Below are 12416 nucleotides of genomic sequence, written 5' to 3' on the forward strand. Positions count from 1 at the left end.
TCTCTGAACCGCCTCAGACAGGGCTCCTTCTCTTATTTGGTACCGACTTGATCACCCTCCTTCTTCCAGCTGCTTTTTACCCGTCTTCCTCCACCTCCCACTGAAGAACGGGCTTTCTCCTCTTTCTGTCCCACCCAGTGCCCAGCCCAGCAGCACACACAGCAGACATGCTGGAAATGAGCGCTGACTCGAACTGAAGGTGGGGGGACTAGAACGGCCCGGCCTGGGCAGAGCCCTGGTTCCCAATTTGGGGCAAGGCCGCGCGAAGCAGCAGATTTTCCAAAGCGTGAACAGAGGTGGGAACCGACCAGAGATCGCAGTCATTGTGCCGAAGAGCTCCTGCGAATCACAGACACGTACCGGGCAAGTGGCAAGGGGCACAAACGAAGTTAGCAAGTTACTCTGACCTGCTTTTCTTTCCCTCTTCTCCTTGCTCCCTCTCTGTCCGTGCTGTTCGCAGACCAGAGAAGCTGCGTGGGAACAATGCAGAAGCTTCGAGGAGCTCTGGGCCCAGAGGATCCAGACTGCTCATCACCCCCAGACACCTCTGCAGCTGGGCACGTGCAGGGCTGTGAGTGGGAAGTTGTCTACAACCAGGTCTCCCACTCAGGAATCCGCGTCCAAAGTCATTCTTGACTAACCCTAACCTTACTGTGATTACATTCCAGTCTGTTTAAACAAAGACATGCCAGGTGGGTTTCATCAACGTCACTTAGTTCTGGGGCCTCTGTTCTGAGCCTCTGGAAGGATCTTGGCTTTGCAGGCTGTTTGCAGGGCCACAGTACCTTAAGTCCCACACCTCCTTCTCAGCGTCCAGGGTGCCAAGCTTTCCTAGCCCTTCCCTTTCAGTCCCGGCCACTGCTCCGTGCCCTTACACTTCCCAGCCCTGTAAGATGCTTCCTCTAGTGCTTCCTTCCCAGGGACGGTCAAGAAGGACACTTTTCCACGTCGCCTCAAGGACCCGTCCCCCTGCTCCCACACCGCGCGCCTGGTCAGGTGGCTTACGTTTCCTCTGAGGCTTGAGATCTCTGTTTACTGGGGGAGGCTCCAGGTCCACCGGCAGCTCTGGCAGTGGGCTCGAGAGGCTTCCTGGGCTCATCAGGATGTAGTCGTCGTGGCCACAGGGGGTTTGAAGACTGGAGCCGGCCGCCTGGGGACCCATGGGCACGTAGCCGTCCTCGGCCCCAACTGGAGCCGTGGGGCACACGGGGGAGAAGCCGCACGGCTGCAAGAGAACAGGCACAGAACCGTCACGGTAATGGCTGAGGCGCGCTCCCAAGGGTGATGCTAGAACATGGCAGGCGGGGAGCGCGTGCAGATGCTCAAGGTCGGAGGAGATGCCGTAGGTCCTGACGAGTCCGACAAGGGCCTGGACAGCTCGAACTGGCAGTGTCCTTACAGAACACTAGAAGTCCAGTAGTTCCCAGACAATGCAAGTCTTAGGGGACACTGAAGGGTCCCCAGAGGCTCAGTGCTGAGTCTCAAAAGACTCCAAGGGAGCACATGTTGGTCAGGCCACCTGTGGTAAGGCTGAGGCTTAAAGGAACTCAAGTGCCAAACTTACCAAATTTAAACTAAGCCGCTTGTCTCGGTGCCTTAATGACTGGCCTTCTACGTCAGCTGCAAGAAACAAGCCAGGGTGGTGAGAAACGCACAACAGTGTCCGCTGTGACCAGGTTCCATGGCCCTGCGCACCTCAGGGCCCTCTGCTCAGCTCCGGGGAGGAAGAGAAGTGGACACGTTTGTGCGCGCGGCCTTGCTCCTCCATCTGATCCCGTCTGGTTGTGCGTCGGGACATGGTCCCCGACAGACGGAGACCAGACCGGATCTGGAAGACTCTGTATCACAGCTCCAGGTCTCTCTGTGAATTAGGAGGACACACAGCAAACACTTAGCACATGCCCGTGGCACGTACCACAGGAATGTCCTGAGTGTCGAGAGGAGAGAGGAGAGCCGGAGGTCAGAAGGGAGAAGGTCTAACAGACCCCAGATGACGAGCAGATGAGGGACGGCACCCAGAGCAGCGTGTAGCGCGCTGGAGGCCCGTGACCACAGCTTTCTGGAGCAACAGCAGCCGCTCAGGCACAGGCACGGAGAAAGAGGAAAGTAGGGCTAATCCAGGATTAGAAGCTTGTCGGAGGGATGTGACGAACGGTGTGGCCAGAATAAGGGTTGGACATGTCCAAAAGGCAGAGCGGTAGGGTAAGTGGACCTCGACTAAAATGAGACATGGTTTTTGGGAATTAGCAGCTTAGAGATGGCAGTCAAAACCCTAGGAATAGATGCGTCTCCACTGCAAGTGTTAAGAGCAGTTTAACTACAAAACCCTAGAGGATCCAGTCTTCACAGAATCATGAGGAAAGTCCGGTACTTGCTCTCAGCACGTGGCTACCACGGAGCTCTTCCTCAGGAACCCAGAGACACAGAAAGTCAGGTTGCCTTGGGCAAATACACTGAAGAGTCGACACATGTTTTGGGGCGGCAGAGGCAGAGGGAGAGGGAGAATCTTAGGCTCCACGCCCAGCACGTGGGCTCGATCTTATGACCCTGCCGTCATAACCTGAGCTGGAACCAGGAATGGGATGCTTAACTGAGCCACCCATGTGCCCCAAGAGTCAACGTCCTCTTAAAGTGAGAGAATAATTCCCAGCTCAGAAGATGTGATGGACACTGTGCATCATGTACAGACTTCTTTTGTCGGTGATGTCCTGATAAAGCCACCCTAAATCAAAGATATTCTAAATGAAGAATGTCTTTATGACCAAACATTAAAGCTTAGCCTAGCCTGCCTTGAACGTGCTCAGAACACTAACATTCACCTATAGGTGGGCAGCATCAGCTAAGACAGAAGCCTATCTTGTAATACAATAAGATAAATAAATAAATTGGGGGTTGTCTGGGGGGCTCAGTTAGTTAAGTGTCCGACTCCTAATTTCAGCTCAGGTCCTGAACTCAGGGTCCTGGGATCGATGCCCACATCACCCACCCCTGCCCCCACTCTCTCCCTCTGCCTGTGCCGCTCCCCCTGCTCATGCACATACATGCACTTTCTCTCTCTCTATCAAATAAATAAATAAATCTTTAAAAATTCCTAAATCAAACCATCATAAGGCTGGGACCATCTGTATACACATATATCTTTATCTCTTTATATATTCCTTTTTAACACAAATGGTAGTATATTATACTCCCTGTTCTGCAACCTGATTTTTTCACTTAATATCTTGGATATCAGGGCAGAGAAACACAATCAAGAGCTTCTTCATTCTTTTACTCACTGGCATTGTGTTTCATTCTACATATGGGTCATAATTTGAGTATTCCTCTATTATTAGATATCAATTTTATTTCCAACACTTTGCTTTAAAACAAAAAGAACGGGGCACCTGGGTGGCTCGGTCGGTTAAGCGGCCAACTCTCGATTTCGGCTCAGGTCAGTATCTCAGGCTTCTCAGATCGAGTCCCACATGGGGCTCCCTGCTTCTCCCTCTCCCTCTGCTGCTTCCCCACTCGTGCTCTCTCTCTCAGAGAAGTAAATAAATCCTTAAAACAAAGGACAGAAATGGTTGAAAAATGGACATAAATGAAATAAGAACTGAATGACTGTACTTAGGGAAAAAAGTGAAGAGAAAGATAAAACCAGGCTCAGAAATGAACCTTAGTTACATGATTCCCAGGGAAAAAGAGGTTCAACTGAAAATTAAATAAGTGCCATTGAATCAATGCCAGAAAATGATGAAGAAAATAAAAGAGAAAGAAAAAGAATCACAGAAAAAACGGTTGAAATAGGAGCCAGGCAAAGAAGATGCAATAGACGTATTTATTATTGGATTCCTCAAAGAAGGAAAACCAAACAGTGGTGTAGTACTAATATTAAACACTGTAATGCAAGAAAAAGTCCACAAATAATTGTGGATGCTACATACTGAAAGGGCTCACCAACCACCTGGATGGTAAATTGTCCTACAATGGTGATACTGATAAAATGACAGAATGAAAATAAATAAATAGCTGGTTCAAAGCTAGAGAAAGAACAGAGAAAACCAAAAGATATTACAGAATAAAGATAAAAGCAGACAATGGTACAGTGCAGAGAAAGAGTAGACTTAATTTTAGGAAAAAACAGACTCTATGGGGCACCCGGCTGGCTCAGCCTGTGGAGCGTGGGACTCTTGATCTCAGGGTTGTGAGTCCAGGCCCCACGCTAGGTACAGAGATCGTTTAACAATCAAAATCTTAAAAAAAATCAAGATATTTGTTTTCTGGGGGGAGAAAAATAACCAAAAGGCAACCAACTAGCCAATCTAATCAGTGGGTGGAGGTTAGCACAAATCTACAAAATAAGAACTGAAGGGTGCCCTGGCGGCTCAGTGGGTGAAGCCTCTGCCTTCAGCTCAGGTCACAACCCTGGGGTCCTGGGATCGAGCCCCACATCGGGCTCTCCGCTCAGTGGGGAGCCTGCTTCCCCCCTCTCTCTGCCTGCCTCCCTGCCTACTTGTGATATATTGTTCTGTCAAATAAATAAATAAAATCTTTAAAAACAAAACAAAACAAACAAAAAAATAAGAACTGAAAAGGAGGAAATGATCACTGAAGCACAGGAAATTAAAAGAAATAAGAATTCTCCACCAATTTCTACACAAAGATTAAAATCTAAATGAAAAGGAGCATTTCCTAGGAAAATAAAGTATACCAAAAGTGACTGAAATAGGAAACCTTACACATATAAATTACCACAGGATAAAAAAAATCACAACAGGGTCACCTTGCCAAAGCAGCAGGACCACATGATTTCCGCAGCGAATTTTTACCAACCTTTCAAAGACCAGTGTGACACAAATTGTTCCGAAGCATAGAAAAATAGAAACACATTTCTAATTCTTTTTATAACATCTAACTTTGGTAGCTCAGCCTGATAAAGCAAATCATAAAATTGCGGATTAGTATCACCTGTGATTATGAGTGCAAAAATCCTAACTAAACTGTTAGCGAACAGAGGAAGGGAGGGCTATTAAACTGGCTGAAGAAAGAGCTCAGGCACAGCCATGTCCCAAAAGGCAATGGTAAAATCGCATCTAACTATAAAAAAACAATTATTTTGGAATTCTTCATATTGGCCAAAAGCACACAACACATTGGAAAGCATTCATTCAGCAAGAACTCCTGGACACCAGGTAAGAAGATCTGGGCCAGGAGAGCTCCCAGCCCCCTCCTGAAGCCCAGCAGCTCTGTTGTCCAAGGGGATTCATTTGACTTGGATCAAGCATATAACCACCCCACCCTCTAGGTGTCACCAAAAGCAGTGGTGACCAGCGACGATCACGGTAAGCGGCAAGCAGGCAGACCAGCCAGAAATATGGCAAGATGATCTAGGGAAGGGGTCGGCCAAAGTGTGCCTTGATGAACTCTCACACACCCCTGGCAGGTCTGGAAAACTGCGTGAACACATGAGTTACCCTCATTTAGAAGAGGTCACAGAGGGCCCAAGCTGCTGACCTATCCCTAGCACAGCATGGGGCCGTGCCCACATAGAAAGCAAGAGTTGCCAAAGGCTGGAAGCCTCACGGCCTCAAGGGTTGCAGTGTGTTCTCTGACCGACCGCCGGCTGACCAATAAACTGGGATGATGCAGACCTCTAGGAAGCCAGGATGACAAGTAAAAGTAAGGGATATGAAAGACAAAAGCTAAGCAGATATCACGGCAGCTGCACATTGTGTGCGGAGCAAGACTCTAGAACATTAGTCTGGGGCACCTGGGTGGCTCAGTTGGTTGAGTGTCTGCCTTCAGCTCCGGTCATGATCTCAGGGTTCTGGGATGAAGTCCCGCATCAGGCTCTCTGCTCAGCAGGGAGCCTGCTTCTCCCCACCCCCGCCACCTCTCTCTGCCTGCCTCTCTGCCCACTTGTGATCTCTATCAAATAAATAAATAAAATCTTTTTTAAAAATTTAAAAAAAGAAAATTAGTCTGACCAAGTCACTAAACCAACATACACCAGAATAACAGATCCTAGGGGAATCAGAATGCACTTGCTACAGTACAGTATCCAAAAGAGCCAGTTTTTAGGGGTGCTGGACTGGCTCTGCACTCAGCAGACACAAAGAGGGGGCAAAATAATGATCCATACACGGGGAAAAACAGTCAATAAAAACTGTCTCTAAAAATTTCTAGATATTGGAATTAGCAGAAAAGACTGCTATTATTTTTTTTTCTCTCTTTCCCTCTCCCCACACTACCCCCCAAATAAATAAATAAATCCTTAGGGACTCCTGGGTGGCTCAGTCATTAAGCATCTGCCTTTGGCTTGGATCATGGTCCCAGGGTCCTGGGATCAAGCCCCGTGCCTGGCTCCCTGCTCAACGGGAGCCTGCTTCTCCCTCTCCCTCTGCCCCTCCACCCTCCTCATGCTCTCTTTTGCTATCTTTCTCTCTGTCTCTCTCAAATAAATAAATCTTTTTAAAAAATCAATAAATCTTTAAAAAATTATAAGATAACACAACAGTGGGTCATCAATAAAAAGAAATTAGAAAGAAGCAAATGGAATTTTAGAGTTCAAAAGTACAATAACTAAAATGTAAACTCGTAAGAAGGTCTCAAGAGAAGATTTGAACTGATAGAAAAATCAATGAACTCCAAAGATCAATATAAAATGTCCAGTACGAAAAAGAAATAATAAGAATGAAGAAAAATGAACAAAGTCTCAAAGACTTGTCACCACCAAACATACTAACATACATGTAATTAGAGTCCTACAAGGAGAGGAGGGAAAAAAAAAGAAGGAATTTTTTTGAAGAAACAATGGCAGAAAACTTCCCAGCTTTGACAAAGAACTCTACATCTAAGAAGCTCAAAGAACTCCAAGGAAGCTAAACACAAACACCTCAATACCTAGACACATCACAGTCAAGTTGCTGAAAATCACAGGCAAGGAGAAAATCTCAAATGCAGTAAGAGAAAAGCAGCTCTGTAGGTACAAGAGAATCACAGTAAGATTAACAGCAGACTACTCATCAGAAACTATGGAAAGCCAGCGGTAGTAGAATTACAAATTCAAAATGCTGAAAGAAAAAAAAAATCTGTCAGGTGAGAATTCTACATCCAACACAATTGTATTTCAAAAATGAAGGCGAAATAAAAACATTCTCAGAGAAACAAAGATCAAGAGAACTTACTGCAGATCCTCCTCGCAAGGAATGCTAAAGGAAAAACACAATGATCAAAAACTTACTTGGGGAGAAGAGACACCACTGCAGTTGCTGCCGCATTGGGGATTTCTGACTTAAATTCAGGTGTCTTTTATGAATAATGAAAAGCAGCAAAAGTCAATGCTATCAGGGCAGCGTTTTCAAAAAGAGAGGAAAAAGACAGGTTTGACCCTACTCGGTTTCAAGACTGTATTATTCAAGGCTTCACTGAAACTGGTATTGATCTGGAAGCAGTAGCAAAGTTTCTCGATGCTTCTGCAGCAAAACTTGATAACACGATGCACACAGGTGTCTCTGTGCTGGCTGTACCAGAAGACCCAGAGAGCACGTGAGCTCAGGTTTCCGACAAGTCAATCTGGTGCTACAAAGACCTGGAGAGAGGTTCGAAGGATGAAGTGAGCACGCGGCTGCTGTTCTTAAAGGGTTTTTCCGAGTCGGAGAGGAACTAGCTGGCTCTGGGGACTGGTGTTCTTCTGGCTAATGGGACGCCTAACACATCCATTCCTAAGGGCCTTTCTTTATCATGTGAATTCGGTTAAAGAAGAGGTCTCAGCAGCTTTCCCCTAAAGCTCTATAAATCGTGGATCCACGAGAGAGGTATCAATGCTAGCTGCAGGTCTTCAGCAAGTCCGCGCGGATGGCGCACCGGCGAGACTTTTCCTCCCGATCGACAAAGCGCTGAACACTTCACCAGTGATTCACTGAGCCAGGCTTGAAAGAACTTTTGGAACATGTTCAGAATCAGGAAACCACAGGAGCTCGAAAGGAACTCCCGAAAGCACTTCAAGAACAGATGTCCCATCGTGATGCATCTTAGGATATCATTTCGTATGTTCAAGAGGAGATGGGGGAACCCACCGCCCCAGAGCCCACTGTCACTGAATGGCCTGGCCCAGTGAAATGAGCAGCACGGAACGGAACCAGAAGGAAGAGCCTGTAGCAGAACAAGCCAGCAGGCACTTGAGGCGACACAGCCCTCTACTTGCTACCTTTCCTGCTCAAGCTCAGTCTGAGCTGACTCCGTTCTGGAAGATTCAGGAGGACAGCTACAGCAACATTCATTCCATGAACGCCTTCTAGAAAACAGCGGTGCTTTTTCATCAAGCGGAAGTCCTGAGTGAGGAGCCCATGTCGCAAAGGGGAGAAGTATCTTCCTCGAGCCAACAGGAGGCGTGCAGAGCGGCTCCAAAGTGCTGAAGGACAATTGGAGGCTGAAGCTGAAGGAGGAGAGAGTTTCGGCCGACTATGCCCTCAGCAGAGCAAACCAAGGCTGATCAAATGTCACGGCTCATGCGGCTCAGTTCTCAAATCTTCCTACCCCCCTATATCAAGTACTGTGTAAGGGCTTTCATGGCACTTAGTTTAGTGCCACGGGTTTAGTTTCCCAAACGCTGCTGTAAGTCGCTGTAGGACCTACAGATTTGAATCTAATGCTGCATCAATCGTTTCAGGTATCCTCTGCCTCCTGGAATAATGTAATTTCTTTCTACTGGAATAATGTAATTTAAGGCCTCCCACAATGAACAGCTCACTTTATTCCCTGGGTTTTCTATATAAACAGTTTTCAAGATATGATTTGGTAAAAATAATTTGTTATAAAAATTCTGTTTGCAAATTAAACTATAAAAGTAAAAAAAAAATTTGTGGTGATCTGTAAAGCATGAAGATAGAACATATTTGATGACGACAGCCCAAAGGAGCCAGGTAGTGACAACAGGTTATAACTCAAAGGTATGGGAAGAAATAAAGAGCACTAGAAATGACAAATACATGGCTTAATATAAAATATTCTACAGGGGCGACTGGGGTGGGGCTCAGTCAGTTACGCATCTGCCTTCGGCTTGGGTTATGATCCCAGGGGCCCGGGATCAAGTCCCGAGTCAGGTTCCCTGCTTAGCGGGGAGTCTGTTCTCTCTCTCTCCATCTGCCTCTCCCCCTGTTTCTGTTCTCTTTCCTCTCTCAAATAAATAAATAAATAAATAAAATATTTTTTTAAAGTTTCTAGAAATACATTTTCTCTTTGTGCATATATGTGTATATAAATATATTTTCCCAAGCCATTTCAAAATAAGTTGCAGTAATCAAAAACTTTCACTCCAAAATATTTCAGTGTGTATCTCCTAAGAAAAAGGACTTTTATGGGGGCGCCTGGGTGGCTCAGTGGGTTAAGCCTCTGCCTTCGGCTCAGGTCATGATCCCAGGGTCCTGGGATAGAGCCCCACGTCGGGCTCTCTGCTCAGTGGGGAGCCTGCTTCTCCCTGTCCTGGTCTCCCTGCTTCTACTCACTCTCTTTCTCTCTCTCAAATAAATAAATAAATAAAATCTTTAAAAAATATACAAAATTTTTATTTTAACCACCTGATGCCCATCACAGGTGCCCTCCTTCATCAACACCAGCTGTTTCCCCCATCCCCTCACGCCCCTCCTCTCTGGTGACCACCAGTGTGTTCTCTACAGTTAAGAGTCTGTTTTTTTGGTTTGTGTCTCTCTCTTTTTCCCTTTGCTCATATGCTATTTGTCTTTCTCGGACTTATTTACTTCACTTAGCATTATAGTCTCTAGCTCCCTCCATGTCATTGCAAATGGCAAGATTTCACTCCTTTTTTTTTTTAAAGATTTTTATTTATTCATGGACAGAGAAAGATCACAAGTAGGCAGAGCAGCAGGCAGAGAGAGGTGGAGGAGGAAGCAGGCTCCCCGCTGAGCAGAGAGCCTGACTCGGGACTTGATCCCAGGACCCTGAGATCATGACCTGAGCCGAAGGCAGAGGCCCAACCCTCTGAGCCACCCAGGCGTCCCTCACTCTCTTTTTTTAAAGACTTTATTTTTAAGTAATCTCTACACCCACTGTGAGGCTTGAACTCATAATTACAAGATCAAGAGTAACATGCTCTACTGACTGAGCTAGCCAGGCACCCCTCATTCTTTTTTATGGCTGAATAATATCCAAGATATATTCTTGAAAGGACAATCAATGGATACAGTAAAGTGTAAGAATGGTACTGTTTGTATTAAAAAGTAGAAGATTATATATGCATATTCTCTTGAATATCTAGAAAATTCTCAAGTAGGATATGGGTGATATGGAAAGAGCAAACAGGAGACAGAGGTGCAAAGGAGACTTTTCATTGTCTATCCCTTTTTCTTCTTGGAGGAGGAAGAGTTGGGGGCATGACTTGAAACCAGAAGCGCCCTCAGTTAGGTAGTCACTTAGCAGAGCCCGTTTATTATGAAATTTGGACTCAAAATATGAGTTAAACAACAGATTAGGCACAACTGAAGAGAGACTTCAAAAACTGAAATTACTAGAATTCAGTACAAAGAGATGAAATATGTAAAAAAGAATTCAAGGGGCGCCTGGGTGGCCCAGTCATTAAGCGTCTGCCTTCAGCTCAGGTCATGATCCCAGGGTCCCGGGATCAAGCCCTGTGTCGGGCTCCTTGCTCAGCGGGGAGCCTGCTTCTCCCTCTCCCTCTGTCCCTCCCCCCCGCCGCTCATGCTCTCTGTTGTTCTCATTCTTGTTTGCTCTCTCTCAAATAACTCAATAAAATCTTAAAAATATTAAAAAAAAGAATTCAAGAAACACACAAAAGACAGAGTGTGAAATCTAGAATACACGTAATTGGGCCCCGAGAGGAAAACAGGGAATATGGATAGGCAATATTTGAAAAACTCAGGACAATGGAGAGGAAATATTTGAATATAGTAACTGTGAATCCATAAGCCACAAAAAGAATTAAAATCATCCCAGAGTGAATTTAGGAGATGCCAGAAGTAATGATAAACTAGAAAAATACTTAATGTAAGTGAAACTTTAAAAAAATGAGTGAATGACATTGGGTGTGGTACAAAAACTATGAATACTGTTATGCTGAAAATAAATTTAAAAAATTTTTAAAAATTAAAAAAAAATGACTGAATAAAATAATACCAATGTTTACCCTATGGGATTTAAAAAACTAAGACAGAAGTAAAATACTACATGGTGTTAGTATTCTAACGTTTTTGCATCACGTTGGGAGAAGAGTAAGGATATTGATAAATTTCAGATACTAAGTTAAGTATGCAGGATAAAAAAAGTAGAAGGTAATCACTAAGAATAGAAAGGGAATGTATAACTTCTAAATTAGTAGAGATTAAAAGTGAAAACAGGGGCACCTGGGTGGCTCAGTGGGTTAAGCCTGTGCCTTCAGCTCGGGTCATGATTCCGGGGTTCTGGGATCGAGCCCCATATTGGGCTCTCTGGTCAACAGGGAGCCTGCTTCCCCACCCCCACCCCCACCTACTTGTGATCTCTGTCTGTCAAATAAATAAATAAAATATTTTTTAAAAAATAAAAAATAAAAATAAATAAAAAATAAAAGTGAAAACAGGTAAAAAAACAAAACTGAAAAGAGGTAGCAAACTCAATACAGAAGAAAGCAAGGAATGAGATTACATGTAAGAAATTTTGTACAAACAGGAAAAACAGAAACCACAAAATAAAATGGTAAAAATGAATCTAATTAATGTACATAGGTTAACCTTTCAGTGTTAAGCATCTGTCTTTGGCTTGGGTCATGATCCCGGGTCCTGGGATGGAGCCCCACATTGCACTCCCTGTTCAGCAGGGAGTCTGCTTCTCCCTCTGCCTGCTGCTCCCCCTGCTTGCGCGCTCTCTCTCTGACAAATAAATAAATAAAATCTTTAAAAAATCAAAAAAGAAAAGAAAAGAGAAAGACTGTCAGAATAGATAAAAATTGAAATAACAATACAAAAAATAGCTCTATGTTTTTATAAGAAACCTATCTAAAAGTTAGTCACAGAAGAGATGAAAGCCAAATAATGAGAAAACATGCACCACGCCAATACTAACCAACAGAATGCTGGTTAGTACTTAGTAGTATTTAGTACTTGACACAGACATAGTATGTCAGTATCATAAAACAGACTTTAAGACAAAAACATTACTAGAGAGTCATGACAAATCAATAAAAGTTTCAATTCACTAGGAAAATACAAAATTATAAGAGGTATGTAACTAGGGTGGCGTGGGTGGCTCAGTTGGTTAAGCAACTGCCTTCAGCTCAGGTCATGATCCTGGAGTCCCGGGATCGAGTCCCACATCGGGCTCCTTGCTTGACAGGGAGTCTGCTTCTCCCACTGACCTCTTTCCTCTCATGCTCGCGTTCTCTCTCTCTCTCTCTCAAATAATAGACAAAATCTTTTTTAAAA

General features: G+C 44.8%; 1 protein-coding gene and 1 pseudogene across 2 annotated transcripts in view; one reads left to right on the forward strand and one right to left on the reverse strand.

Moving 5' to 3' along the window:
• GAB3 (GRB2 associated binding protein 3) overlaps window positions 1–12416 on the reverse strand; it is an 80207-nt gene that overhangs the window by 15911 nt on the left and 51880 nt on the right. For both annotated transcript variants that reach the window (XM_032846268.1, XM_032846266.1), the window contains 2 exons: window positions 1565–1620; window positions 1006–1225 (listed from right to left, as the gene is read on the reverse strand). In XM_032846268.1, coding sequence (XP_032702159.1) covers window positions 1006–1225; window positions 1565–1620 — 276 coding nt within the window. The remainder of the gene's footprint in view (window positions 1–1005; window positions 1226–1564; window positions 1621–12416) is intronic.
• On the forward strand, window positions 7287–8476 carry LOC116860308 (annotated as a pseudogene).

The sequence above is a fragment of the Lontra canadensis genome, unplaced genomic scaffold, assembly GCF_010015895.1.
Source record: "Lontra canadensis isolate GAN:19392208 unplaced genomic scaffold, GSC_riverotter_1.0 scaffold174, whole genome shotgun sequence".
NCBI classification, from domain to species: domain Eukaryota; kingdom Metazoa; phylum Chordata; class Mammalia; order Carnivora; family Mustelidae; genus Lontra; species Lontra canadensis.